We start from the raw sequence: 18,623 nt of genomic DNA, 5'->3' as shown, positions 1-18,623 counted from the left end.
CCAGGAAGAAGTGCGCCACCACTAAGGTTGTTACTAGTGGCGCACTAGAACACACATGAGCCACTGCTATTTTTGTGATGGGTCCACCCCCTCCCCAGACTTACCAGTGGAGTACCAGTGCATGGTGCTCCACTGCTATCTCACATAGGTATTTTGGTGCCTCCTAACTTAAGGCTTATCTTCGTATATGTACCCCAACCTGGCTCGAACGAAAATCTAGGGCTGCTTATTTAATACGAATCCAACATACCAAAAATAAAAACATGTCTCCTCCTATAAAATAAGAGAATAAGAGAAAGCTTTTAAAAGTGATTCACCTAATTAAACTAGTGTTTGGAAATTACCAACAGGAAAAGGAAACAATTCACGTGATTGGAACATGTCTTGGTCAATCTTCTTATGCAATCTAAACCGACATCATACTAATCTTGATCCATTTGCATGACATCCTAAATGCAGATACAATTTTAGTTGTAGACAAAATCTCAACAGGAACTAGACCACCTAAAATAGTATGCCCTTCTTCATCCGTCCCAATAGCAGATGTAGCACCAAACATTCTTGCTTATCTATTTAACTATGATATTTTCATCTTCTTATTCAATAAATTATCTGATGGTTGCACAAGACTATAAACTGTGGAATTGGTATGAATTTGTAAAGACCGGCATAAAAACCTATAGTCTCATCACAGCGTTTGCTGCTTCTGCCCCCCTATCAGAGTGAAATGCAGAAGCACTACACACATTTTATACTAAAATTTTATACATCTCATAGTTATTACTAATAAAATGTAATTCAACCTACATATTTTATATCACTTAGTTCACACAATGAAGCACATAATAATGTCTCTAACTACTGATTATGTTTTTGTATATTACTAATATACACTTTTACATCATATTGTCTGATATATAAAAATTGCATTTGGTAACAATGGTTGCATGGCATATTTTTTTGGGTTCTAAATTAGTTGCTCATCAAAAGGTTGAACAAAACCTTATTAGGTAGAGAAAAGTAAAACGATACAAAAGTACACGCCCCTCCACCTCGAATTATTTTTTATCGGTGTCTTGCATATAATTTAATCTATAGTTAATCTTGTTAGAGATCTATAAAGCATTGATCTAAAAGATACAACGCTAGAGGTTTCTAGTATATGGTTAGTTATAAGCAGATATAAATTCTAGAGTATTAAAGGTGTCCATGTAGACTTGTCAATGGATCATCCTTGTGCTACTTTACTAATTTTATGGTCGCTAGATTACTTCTTGCAAGTATTTCTTTGGTCAAAGCAATTATTTGAACTAATTTTATGGTAGCTTATGTTTTTTTCCAATGCCAGAAGTATATGCATCCAAGATCAACTTTTTCCGGTATACGCTTGTTTAACCGTATCAATATCTTTTAGCATACTCAAGCTAAATTTAAATTAGTAATTCTATTATATTTACTATTAGAAGAAAACAAATTACCCCCTTCGATCCAAATTGATTGAATCCACTTGGTCTAGGTACTGATGTATCTAGACATATTTGTCGACTCCACTTGGTCTTGGAGTAGATAAAGTTAAGTCAATTTAATATAAATCAGATGGAGTATCGTTTCTCATATAGTCTTAATTTGTTTTCTAGATAGTTTGATAGGAATGAAATATAAGAGTGACATTAGATTTGTTAAAAAGTAGTTTCACAATTAATGAAATCCAATTTATGGTTTTGAACTTTGATTTGTTCCTTCGCAAAAAAAAAAGAACTTTGATTTGTTACAAAAAAGACAAATATTGAAACAAATTATGGACGGCCTGGATCTGTTTGCAGCTGGAGCAGCCAGAGCTACCCTAGAAAGATTCCGCTCCTCCTCCAGACCCATCTCGGCAAACAAAAAAAAAAGATCCAAGATGGCCGGCGCCGGCGCCAGGTCGTTGCTCCGTTCTTCCTCTTCTCTTCTCCGCGCTGCTGCTCCGGCGAGATCATCTTCTTCCCTCGGGGCCGGGGCTTCGCGTCCTTCCATCCGTCGCGCGTTGGGTGCGCCCCCTCGCCCCCTCCTTAGGTACCAACAAGATCCAACCATGCCCTTATCAGATTGGCATGCGGCAGGTTTGTGATAGCCATTGTTTGCGCGAGCAGGTCGCCCGTCGAGGCAAGCTTCTGCCTGGAGTCGCTGCTGCCGCTGCACAGCGCCACGGCCGCCGCGCGGTTGAAGTCGATGCTCGCGGTGCCTGGCCAACCAGTCGCCGGCTGGCTGACGCAAGGTACCTTATCTCCTCTTCAAATGTCTGTTTAGTTGGCATATTCTACTCTCCTATTACTGTTTACGATTACGCACCAACGTTGTACTAGCAGTAGTAATCTGGCATCTCAATTTCTGCACAAGAATTACTAGTTCACATGTATTGGTTAGCGCTGGTTGGTCCGAATGATTTAGTTCAACCATAGGTTCTCTTCCTGGCCATTTTACCATGATTTGTTCCACACTCTGGCTTTTAGTTTGGTTGATTAACCAGACTTTTTCGTTTCATTTCTTGTGTTGCAGGACAAGATGAAACTGGATGCTGAAAGAATAAAACTTGGTTAATTAAGGTGACAGCTAATAATCTTAACCATTGTCTTCAAATGTTATTGGATGTTCTGTCCTTTAGTTTGTCTTAGATGATGACTAGCGAAACCACCGGTTAAAGTCTTACATGGCCTTGTTGCAATGTATATCGAATTTTCTTAGTAAAAATGCAGCTAAGAATTTAAATCATAACTTTGCTTATGGCTATCCATTACATTTCAGTTCATTTATAAGGAGTGTTGTACTGTGCCGTGGCGGATTAAACAGTAGAATTGTAAATGTTACTACAAGTCATTCACCTAAAATTGTAAGCATTAAAGTAGAGAAAATGAACTGACTAGTGTTTTGAAATTGAACGACTTACCCGCCCAACATTCGACAAATCATTGAAACGCTATTTCTACATCCCAAAATGCTATAGAATCGCCCTGCAACAAAATGTTTAAAATAGTACTGAATACTGAATGATGCTAGTTGTGTGTGTATACGATACTATCTAGTAAGGCAAATCAGATGCGCGTCTCGTGTCATAATAAACTCATAATAGGAAAAGCGAGTTAGAAGGAGGTCCCCACAGAAGAAGAAAGCATATGTTTGAACAGAGACGGGTAGACGCAACAACCAAATTGTGCCTTTTACTTTTGACCTTTAATTTTGTAGAGAGGCTACGGACATTTTTTTTGCTATGAAATACTCTGCTATTGTTGGCTTTGTTAGCTCTGTTTTTAAATCTCATCGTCAATTGTGCTAAGTTTTTTCTATGTTGGGTAACAGCTTGCGTATGACGGAGAATGATAGTACTGGCCTGCCCCCGAATGGAGACTGCAAGTTCTTCTGCCATCCCATCCTGCTGGATGACTTAACAAGAGAAGGACTTTGGTTTTTGAGCATCTGAACTATGTTGGCTCAGTGCATAATGTAGATGTTGCTTTTACTTCATCTTCCCCTCGCCGCTCCGACCAGTATCCTGGTTATCGCAGGATGAACATGTCGGTTAAAATATCTAGCATAGAAACTAGCAACCATTCTTTACTTACAGAAAAATAAGAAATATGTGATGCACTGGTGGTGATCTGTATGGTGCAGTGCACTAAATACCATTCTGAATCATTTTCAGTTGTCTAATTTTTTTTATAGCAGCTCAGTTTTGATTGTCTAGTGCCGCTTCATTTGCCACTTCCATAGTAAAGAGATAAAGGAAGTCATTTGATTTAGGCCCAACGCTTCCAACATCAGCATTTATTTTACCTAAGAGGGTCCATGAGGCGGATGCAATTTACAAGGCCAACCCCGCATGCCTCAAACGCGAAGCCCATTCAGTCCGCTCGGATCCAGCCTTCTTCCTCCGTGTCCCCTGGGGTCGCCCTCTCAGCTCATCCTCAACGCGACGCATCATTTTATCATCTCTAACTATTACAAGCTTCTCTTAAAAAAAAGAGCTATTACAAGCTGCTTGGGCCTCTGCCATGGGATCATGCTGTGGTTTCCGCTCGTAAGGCCCTGTTCGGCACAGGGGGTTTAATGAGTTTTCCAGTGTATTACCCCACCGGTTTTGGGTGAAATCACCCCCTTCACCCAATCCACTTCCTCACCTCAATCCCCTTGCCAATTAATTCCCTTCCCCAGCTACGGCTGTTCGGCACGCACGGATAGAAAAATCAGACTTTCATCTGCATAGCGATCAGTTTTGTCAACAATAAAAACTAAATCTTTACACTACAAATTCGGCACCATATCAGCCACATTTTTTATGCAATTACAGTATCTCAAGAGGCATTACATGAACTCAGAATATGACATCATCATAACTTATTAATATTTTTGCAACAAGAACTTAAAGCTCATTTTGTCATTTTGCATCTTCAACTGGGTGCTCGCCCAAGGGTCTCTTTTTTTTCTATATATTGGAGAAAGCTTTTGCCAACAATCTCATCAGTAGTTGTCGATCATCAATGACATCCTCATCATCCGACACTGGTTCCGGTCATTGAAAAGGCAAATTCATTTCCGTACAAACAATTAGTATAGAATTATGTCTAGTAGTTTGCACATAAACACTAATTACTCTCTCTGGTCGTGTTTAATCGACGCAGACATAATAAGTACATAAACTGCTCCCTAATCATACACTTGTTGTCAATTTTATCCAACCGGAGGGAGTACAAGTTTGCCAATTCAAGTCAGCACTGGAAGGTCTTGTACAATGAATGCCTAGCAGCAACATTGATGAAAATCTCACAATTTTTGGCACATTTGTAGATACCATAGCATTTGATTCTGAGAATAAGGCAATCTTCTGTTGCAGCTCACTCAATCCTTCTTGCAGGTTCTTGTAAAAATAGCAACCCCATTATCTTATACTGATGATAATTGGAAAGAGAAACACCAAGTTAACCATGTATAAACCATACTATTAATATCAGGCTAAGCAAAAAAAAATCGAATTAATTGTTGTTTAAAACACCAATGATTTTACATAGAAAATATGACTTCAGAAGAAATAAATGCCCGCATATGCAAGGTGACGGCTGGCAGCACCTACGACAGTTTGTGTTCGACCAGATTACCCTAGCAGATGCTAATGAATTGTTGTATCTTCAGTAGGGCTCCACCCTCTATACATCAAGGGAATGAGACACATACAGTATGTGCACGCCCTGATTACTCTAGCAGATGCAGGCTATATGTGTAGTACCATGTTTATTACAACCTGTTGCTACCATATACACTACAACCTGATGATACCATGTTTACAAATAAACTGAGCCAGGGTAGGTATGCATCAGCAGGAAACAGATCGTACAACCATACAACCATTCAACGCCACTCCACCGTGGACTCAAAACACACCATACTGTTAATTGAACAAGTACTTAGACCAAACTAACTACTACATGCATATCAAGAACTAGATCAAGAAACCTAGTTACTACATGCATATCAAGAATTGGATCAAGAAAACTAGGTCAAGAAGTAGATCAAGATCTGGATCTCACAGGGGCATCAATCTTATGTCCGCATCTAGCAGTGGAAGGGGAGAGGAGTGGAAGAAGTTGGACAGTACTTACGTATGAGAAATCCAGCTCTGCGGCCGTCGGCGGCGGCGGAGAGATCTCGGCGGCGTCGTCAACGGCGGTGCCGGAAAAGAAGGAGCGGCCGGTTGCGGGATGGGAAGAAGGAGGTGCAGGAGTTCCAGGCTTTCTGGCTGTGATATGGTGGAGCGGCCGGCGTCGTTGGCAGCGTTGGTCGGCGCCGCCACCGCGAGGGGAGGTCCGGGCCGTCGCTCGCTTCGCCAAGAGGTAGAAACGCGAGTGGGGGCAAGCGTTTCTGAAAACCCCCAACCCGCCGTAACCCGCCGTGTATCGGGAGGGTCAATCGGGCTGAAACACCCCAATCCCAGCCTACCGAACGGTCCAGAGGTGTTTTCCAGTGGATTCAAATTGGGCCGGGTAAGACACTCCGAAACTCAAAAACCCACCCCTGCCGAACAAGGCCTAAAGGGTTCACCTGCGGCACCACGATTTAGCTCACTCACTGTTTTTCTTTTGTGCGCGTACCACATGTTCGGCGAAATGCCGGCCGGCGATGGTGCCGATCGGCCACCCATGTCTTCGCTAAACGCCTGCGCAGGACGCACCGTGTCCGTCAGCCCGGGCGTCGCTCCGGAAAATTCCGTTCCATATAATTGGGTCGCTGCTTGATCTCCATTGCAGATGTGCTTCTGCAGCAGTAAAGCTTGTCGCCGTCTGGTACGGCCATTTCTTTCTGGTCGGTGTGCCGGGCCCGGACTGGCTCCATGGCATCGTCCACCACCCGACCACTGTGCATGCTACCCGTGTGCCATCAGCTGGCGACCACCATCATCATCTCAGTACAGTACGTTCCGCAACCGCACCGGCACCGGCACCGGCACCGGCGCTCCTCCAACATTGCTAAATCTAGTCGACTGCCTCTCCAGTGGCGAGCAGCATCCTTCTCCAGACCGTAGGTTCTGCCCGGCATCCGGGGCGCCGCATGATCAAGATCGGAATCATCATCGCCTTTCCCTCCATGCTCTTCAGGAACCACCAGGATACGGTACGCCAGCCTTTGCTCTGGTGGTGTTACGGCCAGATCGATTGGATCCTGAATGCTCTCCGTTGGACACGCTCATCGAGGGTCTGCTGGACTGCTTGCTTCTAGCTCTGTGACTTTCAGCGCACATGACGCACTGCTTACTGCTGCTTATCTATGCATGCCACTCAACCATCTGAAGGTCAGTTTTCTTGCACCCCTTTTCCTTCACCTTTTAGTGCTCGTAAAAGTCAGCTCCAACAGGTCCATACACGATCTTAAGTGCTTTTTTCCTGGACGCCTAAAATCTATGTGCACCATAGCTAGCTCTGCAGTTAGCTTGGCACCAGCTGCTGTTCACAGCTCCCACAGAAACTGGGCGTCCATAACTAGAACACATGAAAATGCACGAAATCAAATGTTTTTTCTCCTAGTTCGACAACCCCACTGTTCTCTCCTTCACGTGGAGACCCCGCCATGTATGCCCGTCTCAGCATTTTTTCGTGCATTCTCATAGCCGGGACAGCGATGCGACGCTGTTCAACAGCGACCTTTGCATATCTCCAGGGTCCTTTAGACTTCAGAGGGAGCACTCCAAAACATTTTCCCTGTGGTACCGATCTTGCTGTAATCGTTGGGGGTGCATACAGCCAGTCCACTTCTCCCCACAGCGAAACTCTGTCCTCTCGGAAGAAGAATAGCTGTTCGCGGGGTCTGTGTCTGCCCACTGTCCTTACTGTCCAATATTCAGAAACCTTGTTGATTGTTCAGTTAGAGAGAAAAGATATCTCTACTATTAAGAGCAAACTGGAGAATGCCTGGTGTCACATTTTCAGGATGGACAATAATACCCCCCACGTCTACTATCCAAGATGATTTATCTCAACGCAACAAACAACTCCACACCATTAGATCTAGGAGGTTTTTTAGGTGCTGTTGCTACCTAACTAACAAATCCTATCGAACAAAACTATCTAGGAGGTTTTTTAGGTACTGTTGCTACCTAACTAACAAATCCTATCTATCCCTCAAAAAAAAATCCTATCTATCTATGTGCGTGGTGACGACCTGAACTAACCAACTCCCCGTGGCACCAAAAATTGGGCAGCGACCTGGACTGCATGTGCAAATAATTGCATGCGCTTTTACAAACACTGGTTAGCGACCTGTGCGTGTTCCAGTATGTTAGCTGTGTTTTATTAATACATCACTTATCATAGGTTTGTTCTAGCTCTGAAGTCATTTTGTTTATTTTAATAAGTCCATTCCCATATTTTGGAAAGTCAAGCATAATTTGTTTAAATAAATAGGTACCGTACACCTTTGGGTGTTTGGTTCTTCAAAGGGTTGATAATAATCATGTATTTGTGTTCATCCATTTCACAAGTAAGCAACGTTACTATTGTCCAGATTCTGCCCGGACGCGATCATTTCAGATGCACATGTATCAAGTCTGTTTGCCGAAAAAGAGCAGCAGCTAAAAAATAATAAATTAATTGCCAGTAGTAGTGCACATGTATCATATAAAATGATAGCAAAGAAGTCGTAAGATCTATGAACCACCTCCATACCCAGGTAGGCAGGGCGGAGGAAAGAAATCTGTTTGCAACCAGCGACATCAACCGCTTAGGACTTCTTTGTAAACTATATTCATTGTGGTTGTTACTAAGGACTCGGATCTTTTTCGCTTTTTTGATTTCTCGTTCTTGTCCTTTCCATTGTCCTTGATGGCGAGGATCTTAATGTTGTTTTTTGCGGTGGCTCTGGACAACGCCACGTACAGCTGACCATGAGAGAATACTGGCTCCGGTAGGTAGACGCCGACAATCGGGATGGTCTGCCCTTGCGCCTTGTTAATCATCATGGCAAAGCTGAGCCTTACCGGGAACTGCTTCCTCTTAAATTTGAACGGGAAAATGTCGTCGTCGGAGGGGCACAGAGGTATCCGAGGAAGAAACACCCTCTCCCCGGCGTGTTGTCCCACCATGATCTCTGCGTCGATGGCGCTCCGTTGGAACCCACGGACCACGAGCCTTGTGTCGTTGCACGACCCGCTAGCTGGGTCAATGTTCCTTAGCAGTATAATAGGGCATTTTATCTTCAGCTTAAGTGTGTGAGGAGGAAGACCATTAGGAGTCAGGTCGTTCAAGAACTCTTGAGAGTAGTATCCATGCGGATCGTCTTCTGCACTATCAAAGCTATGGTAGATCTTCTCCTCTCCCTGGAAACGATCTATCATACGTCGGTTTATTATATCCACGTTATCGTTTTTGGTGGAGAGGATTGCTCGAGATGTCATGTAACCAGGATCCGTCATGTTGTGGTTCAGGGCAGGAAACACATGGTTGATTGGCTTCTCTAAGTCGTCGACCTCGTTGTCTGTCGAAGGCACACATATATCTTCTGCGAGTCGGATGTTGCCTTCCTCGTCTGTCTCCTCGGTGCCATTTCCTACCCTCAATAGGTAATCTGCAAACCACTGGTCGTTATGCGCCCTCATGTTGGTGACAAGCCTTAGCGGGCGCATATCCTTCCAGAGGTACGAACTCCGTAGGGTAACCTCGACTATCTGACCTCGGCTCCCTTTCCTGACAACAGGAAGCACCTGCCTGAAATCTCCACCAAACACGACGGTCTTGCCCCCGAAAGGCCGGTTCCGTCGGCCCATGATGTCGCGCATGCACTTGTCCAGCGCCTCAACCGCTTGCCGCTTTGTCATTGTGGCCTCATCCCATAGGATGAGCGAAGCCATCCTTAGGAGCTTGGCTGCCCCACATTGTTTGGTGAAGTTGCACGATGACCCTTCTGCATCAATGTTGAGTGGGATCTTGAATCTCGAGTGGGCGGTCCTACCTCCAGGCATGATGGAAGCAGCAACACCTGACGTCGCTGTGGCTACTGCGATATTTTTCTCACCTCGAACTTTAGCAAGCAATGCCCTGTACAGGAAGGTCTTCCCAGTGCCTCCAGGACCATTGACAAAGAATACACCCCCTTGGTGTCGGTCGACTGCGGCCAATATTTCGTCATATGCCCTCAGCTGCTCGGTGTTCAGTGAGGACGCAAGAGATTTGTCGTGTTCATCAACGACGATAGCCATTTCCTCAATGACCTCCCTCGCCTCCCCTTCCGTGTTGTCATAATTATCATCAATGTCCGGAAGAGGGAACGACTTTATGTCTTTGCCCATGGACTGCAGCATGCCCCTGATGTCAAGCAACACCTCCTGCTCCACCGCGGTAGGGCACGTGTGACGTCGCCTGAAGTCATCAGACATATCCTTAAGGTGCCTATCCCATAGACCGCGTATGTCGCTGGCCTCACAGAATACCAAGATTGTCGCGAATAGCCTCCTGAGCGAGACTGGCATGGCCCATTGGGCTGACTCAGTAAGACACTGGTCGAGGGTGTTGTCGGCCTCGATGAGACCCCTCCTCTCGGCGGCCTGCCGGAAGTTATCACATAGCACACCGTCAACTGTTTTCAGGTCTTGGAAGGACTGGGAGCCTGTTACGTGGTTTAGAAGCACCCTTAGAAAGTACCGATCCCCCTCGGCAGGATTGGCTGACACGATTCGTCCTACTTGGAAAACCCGGTTTTTCCTCTTCTGCCATACCTTTGTTGATAGCCATCTGAACGTTCCTGGAAAGTCATTGTACAGAATATGTCTTGCATCGTCGCGGTCCCGGTTAGTCTTGAAATACTCCGTCAGCATAGACTTGTCCGCGCCATCACTGGCAAGAACATTCTTCAGGTCATCTCCTTCTTTGAATGTGACTCTGTGCATGCCCTCCAGATGTAGCGGTAGCTGTAGGACCGACGGGTAGTTCTCGCAGAGAATGAACCCGAATATCCTCCACATTACTTCCGGAGGAGTAACCCACCTCGCGTCAATGAATCTCTTGATATCGTCAATGTTACCTTGAGCGTCAGGTATGTCAATGTTAAACGAAGTATGATCGTGGCCCTTGTATATGTATTTGTACAGGTACTTGACAGCCTTTATGCTAGAGCACACCTCCACGTTGATGTGGCAGTTGAACATGCGCAGCAGGTAAGGGTTGTAGGGCACTACCCATCTGTTGTCTAGCATCTGACCGCGGACCTTCGCTGAACTTCCATCTTTTCGTCTCTTGTACAGAGGGTAGGAGTCCTTTCCCTGTACGGTGGTCTTGTTGAACTCCCGAGGGTACCTGCACTTGCACTTCCCTTCTTGTATGCACACGTTCTTGGGCTTCAGCACACCGCATGGGCCATGCATCATATGCTTCACGACCATGGCGTAAAGTTCTAGGGTACTTATGCTTGTCAGGAAGCTCGGCGGATATGACACGATCATACTGTTCTGGCACAACAAGCTTATATCTTGAATCCATGATCAACAGGAAATGGGCATGTGGCAGTCCCCTCTTTTGGAACTCTACCACGTAGACGTACGCCTTCACAACGCCTATGATATGCTCCTTAGTCAGCATATCTTTCATGGTCTCTAGCTTGGCCCTGAACACTCGGGCCACAAGATCAGGTCGGACCTGCGCGGTTTGGCCAGGAAACAACTCATCCTGTATCTCTGGCCAGTTAGGATTGCAGGTCATCGTTAGGAAGACGTCAGGCTTGCCGTACGTCGTCACCAATGCCATGGCGTCCATGTGCCTTTTCTTCATGTCTCTGTAGCACCCCTGGAACATACCCGGGAGAACAGTCCTAATGCCAACCGCGCTTGCTCGTGTCTCCCCAGCCGTGATGCTATCAACAATGCCTTTATATAAGTCGGTACGTATCTCCGGCTGGTGCTCTCTGAACCAATTTAATCTGCAACCCTCGATCTTTATGTACATGTCGACCGCCCATTGCTGGAATAGGCGCCTTATCCACTAGGATTAACTCTAAAGCAAATTCAGGACATACTCAGGATGGACCAGCCAATTGACAAGGATTGTTTCAACATGGCTGTGCGCATAGTGGCATGTGATGAGATACAATTTTTGATAGAGCCTCCCGTGCATAACATGGACTTAAGATTTTGTGTAAGTTATTATAATCGCATACTACCTCCATTTCAAGGAATAAGGCGCCCTCGTTTTACGAGCTTTTTGTTTGACCAAGAATTACTTCAAATAGATAAAGATTGTTTGTATGAAATTAGTATCATTAGAAAGTGTTTTTCAATACGAATCCAACGATACTACATACATATAATATAATCAAGATTTTGTTGCTCAATTTTTATGGTCAAAGTTCGTCTTGGAATACGCGTGCGCCTTATTCCTTGAAACGGAGGTAGTATTTGTTGTCACTGTTATGGTTCTAAACCTTTTTTTCATCTCAGTCGGTGATACTCGATGGTAGAAAACATCCACTTTAGCGTGTTAAGCCAGATATTAAGGAGTTGGCAACATTTTTTCATAGTTGGCCTAGGATAGACCATAATATATCATCATGCAACATGGTAAGTTAGGTCTCTTTTCCATTATTAACATGATTTATGTGTTTTAATGCTCACCACTTGCAGATTTTTTTGCCACACGCATTTCTTGGCAACTTCATCTTGTTCACCATCGACAAACATGAGTGTCGTGTATGTATTTTAGACCCATGTTCTGAACCTCTATCAGAAGAGAGGTACCAACTAAAATTACAAAGGTGTTCATTCTATCTGAATGACGCTCTTGAGATAGCGCAACCTGGCTGGAATTCCGATATTTATTTCTGGCCACGTAAATATCCTTACAATATCCCAATACCAACAAGCCCCGACAGGTGATCTTTCTCAGGTTATCTTTACAAGCAGCTTTTTTTTATCGCCATTCTAATGACCAAGATAATGATATGTTCCATTTATTTGCAGAAAATTGTCTGGATACTTAGTATTTAGTTTTATGCTTTCATGGGATGGTAAAAGATTTGTTCATCCAGTTTGCAGCGTGAGTACTCTATGTTCACAATCTTATATTTTTGGTGGGAAGAAAACTTCATGTTAACATGATAGACTAATTGTGCAGGATGGTTACGAGCTAAGAAAAAGGTTTCTGATACACATACTCAAGTATCAGGCTAATGAAGTTGAAGACAACATTCCTGAGATCGTGCGAGAATACCTTAGACGCGTCAACGGACCATGGCTTTAATAAATAGTGTATTCAGTCATTTCTCTTCTACAAAATGAATTGTGCGAAGTAGATCTTTAAATATTTTATGTATTATATATTTATTTTATATACTTTAATATTTGCATGCATTATTTACACGCTTATGCATTTGACACTACGTTAAAGGCCCGTGGCGAAGCACGGGCATTCTACTAGTTAGAATTAGAATTATAACGGGAATCAAAATAAACACAGTAGTCCATAACGTCTTGAGATATCCAAGCGGATTTCCCTTTTGAATGCTACAGTGCTCTCTTTACATGGTGTGATTACCACAATAGTATAACTGTCTTTGCCTGATGTTGCAATTAAATATCTTATCTTAGGCCCTTGGCTTTTCCATCAGCCTTTTTTCACCTTTGCAATCAACTCTAGAGGAACTGTTCAAAGGGGCTTTCCAGACACTGAGACACAGCCAACATGATCTATTTACCTTGACTAACTGCTGTGTCTGCTCATCACCTCTAGGGCCGGGGATCTGTTTGGTAACAAGTGTGTTCGCTCGTGGCTGCACGTAGAATGCGCCTCAATGCCTCATAGTTAGTGACTTCCAAGAACTCTGCATTTCCCGCTGTCTACACGTCTTTGGCCAAGAAGACGATCATTTCTAAAGGCGGAAGCATGCGTGTCACTGCTATTTTCTTGTCTGTCCTATACAACGGCGACTTGCTTGCACGGTAAGCCTGTTTCTTTTTCTCAGTTCGGAACATCGGAGAAGAAAGTCTAGAAAGCTTGCCTCATGTTTATGCAACAATACGTCGATTCTGGGGGGAACGATGTCTCAGATCGGAGCGCTGGAGAAAGGAAAAGTCGACGTGAAACTTCCTTGAACGAGGTTCTAGAAATGTTGGACTTGACCTGCTATTGCTGTCATTCTTCTTTCGTGAACGTATGTGATACGTCCAAATCAGATGAGTTGTCTACATTTTGTTGCTTTGCGTTGGAACTAGACAAGATATTTCAGGTCAAGTTCAGAAGCCACAACTATAAAAGGATGATATGTTCTTTAAAAAAAAGTAAAGCTCATAGCTAGCTTGATGTACCCGGAAATTATCTAGCAGATCTGGAATATACTCCAATCTCCATCTGCTGTTGTATTGGAGTGCTATGCGCATGATTATACTCTTGGAGAATGATGGAGTTCTTTTTTCATCCTTACTCCAGAATTTTAAGAAAATTAAAATTATAGCACATACGCATCTGCGTCCGCGTCTCACTTTCCCTTTGTAGATTAAGAAACTTGAAGGTAGCCAAGTAGCAGTAGAGTTTTTGCAAATATACACATCATATACTAATGGATCCAAGATTCTATCCATCTCATTTTACTAGTTTAGTTTACCTATAAATGAGATACTATACATGTGAGTAGTACATCCAAGAGCAGGTAAAGAAAAGACAGGGTGTACTATATCTGCATCGATGCAAACTACCGTTCGTGTTAGTTTTTTGCTTTCCATTTTCTAGGTTCAGACCTTGGAATTAAAATAGTTCTTTTATCCTTTCGTAGTCAATACATGGTGTGATTATCACAATAGTATAAATGTCTTTGCCTGATGTTGTAATTAAATATCTTATCTTATGCTTTCTGCTTCTTCCATCAGCCTTTTTTCCACCTTTGCGATCAACTTTAGAGGCACTGTTGAAAGTGGATTTTCAGACATAGCCAGCATGATCTATTTACCTTGACTAACTGCTGTTTCTGCACATGACCCCTATGAGATCTGTTCCGCAACAAGTGCCTCGGAGTGACTACGCAAAGTTGCATTTCCCCTGGCCACACACGTAATTGGCCAAGAAGTGGAGCATTTCTAAAGGAGGCATCATGCATTGTCACCACTATTTTTGTTGTCTGTCCTATGGGACTACGACTTCTACTCCTTGTGCCATAAGTCTGTTTCTTTTTCTCGGTTCGGAACATCAGAAAAAATCTTGCCTTGTCTTTACGCAGCAACGCGGGGATTCGGGGGAAACGACATCTCCGATCGTAGTGCTGGCGAAAGGAGAAGTCGCCACTGGTATTTTTCGTGAATGGTGATCTAGAAATGTTGGGCTTAACTCCAACCCTGTCGTCCTTCTTTTCCTAAAGGTAAGTGACACGTCCAAGTCGCATGAGCTGTCTCTAAATTGTGATGCTTCACGTTTGAACCAGCAGACATGGGTTTTTCAGGTCAGGTTCACAACAACTACTATGCAGAGATGAGGCTGTTCTTTTCGGAAAGCTAGTTTTTGATATACCCAGAAAAATACCCTTCCAATTTCGAATATACCGATCTCCGGCTGTGAAGAAGTAGTGACATATGCTTTAGGCTAAGTCCTCCAAGCCACCGCTGGATTGGGAAAAAGGACGGGAGAGACCAACGGACAGGAAGACAGTGCAAACCTAAATTCGAGCACCATCATCATGCCACAATGTAAGAGCCAGCCAGCCGGTAGGCCGCAGTCTGCCTGTCTCTAGCATGTTCATGCCATCAGAAGTTGGTGGCAATCTTGGATTCCCTGGAACGACCACGCAATGAGCACTTGGGATCCTTGCTTTTCCACTTTCTAGACAGAGAGCTCGCATGTAAAAAAATGTCGTCATTTCTTTTCCTTCAGAAGAACAAGCTTGTCAGTTAGTCAAATAGAGTTTTGCATCTACATACTGCACAAGACATCTGATATGTTGCTCCATGGAAGCAATTTTTTACAGCCAGTATCAGTTTACTTATGTGGGATGAATCTTTGAAGATATTTTGGTACCCTTTGTTGTACATTTGCAGAAAGGTAAAAGGATACGGAAGAAGAGCAGTAGGGAAACAGCATAATGGCGGGGAAAGACTTGAAAGCGCAGACGGGCCCGAGGGTGAGGCCCAGCGAGGCACAACCAGGGGAGCAAGAGGACGCGAGCCCGCAGCACGTGGGCCCTGTCCTGTCGCCGCCGTGGGCCACGGCAGGCCTTTTTTCCTCATCTCTGGGGGCCCACTGACCCAGATGCTTCACATGAGGCTTGTCTCGCAACAGCGAGCGCGTCCGTCGAGTACGCACGTACGCCACCGCGGGGGGCCCACCACGATTCGGTTCGATCGGTTTCTGCAGTTTCGTGGCATCATTTCCGTTCGTTTTAGATTCGGTTGGGACAGCAATGTGTGCAGCATGATTGGGTTTGTTTCGAGTAGGAGATGAATCGAATCGATTCTTTCGATGCAGTGAGCATTGCATCAAGTTTCGATACGGATTTTATCTGAAATTTTTCTCTTCCTTAGTTAAGGGGTGGTTGCTAGTTCCAGAAGGGTTCACGATTGATTTTTTTTTGAACCTTTCATTAAAATACCGGTGGGGGAACAAGATTCTTACAGAGGATCCCAAGAAATGAGAAAATTACACATGAGTCCCTAGTATTTGTAGAAAGGACCTTGCTAAAAGATTTGAGATTACAATCTAGTCTATACTCTTCCCCACTGCGGAGCAGAGAGCTCAGCACGCTGCAACCATGGACGAAAACGGGGACGAAGCCACTTGCCTATGGCATGGCGAAGCTATTAGCGCCTGAGCTGTAAAAGGGCCTCCCAATGGAGGTTGGAAACTTACCGGAGCACACCGGCATGAAGAAGGCCATTTTGGCCACATATATATGCATCTTCTCTCTAGACGCTGAAAAGAAGCTCCAATAATCACCAGTTCTTGATCTCCGAGGCCACTCCAGCTGAGCAATGGAGGTGCAACAACACCTTTCCATGAAAAACGCAGAGCTACTGCCACGAGCTCGGAGAGGCAAGCAGAGATGATATCGGTGGTGTCTAGCCCAAGGACTCACGCGAGCGGCTTCACAACGACCGTGATACAAAACATCAAAGCCATGTCCCTTCATACTTCCGCCTCCATGATGGCAAGTACGTCTTTGAGTCCAAAGCTTGACAACTCTCATGACAGTGCCAACTCGTAGATGCCAAGGACGAAGACAAAACACCGCTTTGATTCCCCCCTCGCCGCCACAACCGGCCAGGGAAAGCAGAGCAGAGGAACGCAATGCTCGATGCCACGTTGCCTCTCCCCCTCGCGACCACGGTCGGACAGGAGACGTTGGGCAACATGATGCACCCGCATCAGAAGAAGTTATTGGGGATTTTATGCCGTCCCTGACCTCTGCATCCACCTCCTACCTCGAGAGCACCGCGAAGATGAGAACCAGCAGCACGCTCCAGCTGCAGCTCAACGGCGCTAGGAGCACCCGCAAAAACAGCATAGCGCCATACACCACAGAGGGAAAGCAATTGAACCTACTCCTAGACTGTACAAGGACCCACGCTGCACTCCCTTCACATCGCCAGCCGGCAGCGCTACCGGGGTAAGAAGAGGAGCGGGTCGGGATCTCTGGAATGACTCTCAACGAGGGCGGTGGAGGAAGGTGCGGGACATGATAAGGTCCGTAATTACATGGTGTTTTATTTTTGTATGAAAATTGAAGTTTTACAAGTAATAGATGGGAAAAATATCATAGAACTATACCTCTAAACTTTTTTTTTTGAATGTGAATTCAACTACTCTGATTTTTGGCGCACATGTTTTGTTGGTTAAAATCATGGTCAAATTTAAAATTCAAATAACGTGTATGCCACATAATTATGGACGGAGGGAGGAGTAGTATCATTTTTCTTTCTTGTGTCTCAGATGTATATTCGTCAAGCCGAACCACAGTTGACCAGATGTTATTTGGTAAGAAGAGTTCTTTTTTTTTCTCTCTTAATTGTGACGAGTTTGGTAAAAAGGCTTTAGCAGAGTGAAGCACCGTACGTGCGTCTTGGTGAATTTTGGTAGGTTGGCAACTTGCCACCATGCACACTCAGCAAGCCGACAGGTGAAGCAGCAGGTTGACGGACCACGCATATGTACGTGGCTGTTCACCTTTTCGTGATTTCAAATCCTGGCAATGATGGCCGTTTATTTTGGACTTTTATTAAGCACAAGGAGGCCAAGTTGATGGTTAAAAGAAAAACACTATATAAGGACAACTCCGACGTCATCACCTAAATTGAAAATCAAGTACGTATCTACTCCCTCCGTTTTGTTTTATAAGACGTTTTGCTCTTTTGAAGATTCACTCACTTTTGTGTGTATCTAGTCTATTTTTAGTATGTTGATTCACTCCTTTTAGTATGTACCTAGTCAACTTCAAAAATAGCTACAACGTCATATATTACTGCACGGAGGGAGTATTTATGTTCGTTTGGGTGGTGCCGTGGATAAGCCACCGTTAGATGTCTAACCGATGACGGACTACAGTTTTGAATTTGAGTTACACAAAAATTTCGCCCCCTATCAAAATTCACCGAGTGATTTTGGTTTTCATTTCGGCCAAAGGAGCGATTTTTCTCCCAGAATTCATCAAAATACTGAAAAATTGAAAATATTTGGACTTTTTTTTGGATCCATGTGTATTGCTGAAATATATTGAGTGAAATGTAGTTATTTCGGTGTATGCCGAAATCAAAGAAATTTAGTTAATTTCGATGAAAAAACACTCAAAGTGATTTCCATGCCGAGGACATGACACCCAACTTGTCGACTCATTTGGTTCGTTGTGACACCCAAAGTGATTTCCATGTCTAACCTTTGACCTCTCCGTCACCCAAGAGTCGGCGACTCTCCCTAAGCGTCGGTCGTTTAGGCCCTCTCGCCAACCCACATCTGTCAATCTCTCCCTTGTCTCCCACTGCCGCCATGGATAGAAAGTGGTCTTCCTACCACGAGGTCACGAAATTCGCCTTCCACGACATCCATGCGCCACCGAAGGTGACGGTGCCAAGAGGATGGGCCATCAGCTTGCGCGGGGTGCCCATGCTGCTGAAGGAAGCACACACTATGGCTGGACCCTCGAAACTA

General features: G+C 44.5%; 2 protein-coding genes and 2 long non-coding RNA genes across 4 annotated transcripts; 2 read left to right on the top strand and 2 right to left on the bottom strand.

The window, feature by feature from the left end:
- Positions 1–1,840: 1,840 nt before the first annotated feature.
- Positions 1,841–3,696, top strand: LOC127336618 (protein NUCLEAR FUSION DEFECTIVE 6, mitochondrial-like). Its single transcript, XM_051363452.2, has 4 exons — positions 1,841–2,055; positions 2,133–2,257; positions 2,539–2,585; positions 3,337–3,696. Exons 1-3 carry the CDS (start codon positions 1,904–1,906, stop codon positions 2,559–2,561), a joined length of 300 nt encoding a protein of 99 aa, XP_051219412.1. The 5' UTR covers positions 1,841–1,903; the 3' UTR covers positions 2,562–2,585; positions 3,337–3,696.
- An 849-nt stretch (positions 3,697–4,545) lies between these two features.
- Positions 4,546–6,054, bottom strand: LOC127336619 (uncharacterized). Its single transcript, XR_007873430.2, has 2 exons — positions 5,631–6,054; positions 4,546–4,922 (listed from the first exon to the last, which is right to left on the bottom strand). It is a non-coding gene; the product is annotated as an uncharacterized lncRNA (long non-coding RNA).
- Positions 6,055–8,233: 2,179 nt separating this feature from the next.
- On the bottom strand, positions 8,234–11,279 carry LOC127329515 (uncharacterized). The gene is made up of 2 exons (XM_051356023.1): positions 11,040–11,279; positions 8,234–10,960 (listed from the first exon to the last, which is right to left on the bottom strand). The coding sequence occupies exons 1-2, from the start codon at positions 11,277–11,279 to the stop codon at positions 8,234–8,236; spliced, it is 2,967 nt and encodes a 988-aa protein (XP_051211983.1).
- Positions 11,280–11,912: 633 nt separating this feature from the next.
- On the top strand, positions 11,913–12,786 carry LOC127330744 (uncharacterized). Its single transcript, XR_011751169.1, has 3 exons — positions 11,913–12,375; positions 12,464–12,539; positions 12,618–12,786. It is a non-coding gene; the product is annotated as an uncharacterized lncRNA (long non-coding RNA).
- The last annotated feature ends 5,837 nt before the right edge of the window (positions 12,787–18,623 follow it).

This window comes from Lolium perenne, chromosome 2 (assembly GCF_019359855.2).
Source record: "Lolium perenne isolate Kyuss_39 chromosome 2, Kyuss_2.0, whole genome shotgun sequence".
Classification (NCBI taxonomy): Eukaryota; Viridiplantae; Streptophyta; class Magnoliopsida; order Poales; family Poaceae; genus Lolium; species Lolium perenne.
The sequence above is the reverse complement of the archived record's forward strand: the minus strand, read 5'-3'. Positions and strand labels throughout refer to the sequence as shown.

Coding starts and splice junctions, on each gene's coding strand:
- LOC127336618 (XM_051363452.2), top strand. CDS start 1,904: ATGGCCGGCGCCGGCGCCAGGTCGTTGCTCCGTTCTTCCTCTTCTCTT. Junction 2,056..2,132: donor CCCCCTCGCCCCCTCCTTAG/GTACCAACAAGA, acceptor TTGCGCGAGCAG/GTCGCCCGTCGAGGCAAGCT. Junction 2,258..2,538: donor CGCCGGCTGGCTGACGCAAG/GTACCTTATCTC, acceptor CTTGTGTTGCAG/GACAAGATGAAACTGGATGC.
- LOC127329515 (XM_051356023.1), bottom strand. CDS start 11,279: ATGAAGAAAAGGCACATGGACGCCATGGCATTGGTGACGACGTACGGC. Junction 10,961..11,039: donor TGAAGGCGTACGTCTACGTG/GTAGAGTTCCAA, acceptor TTGTTGTGCCAG/AACAGTATGATCGTGTCATA.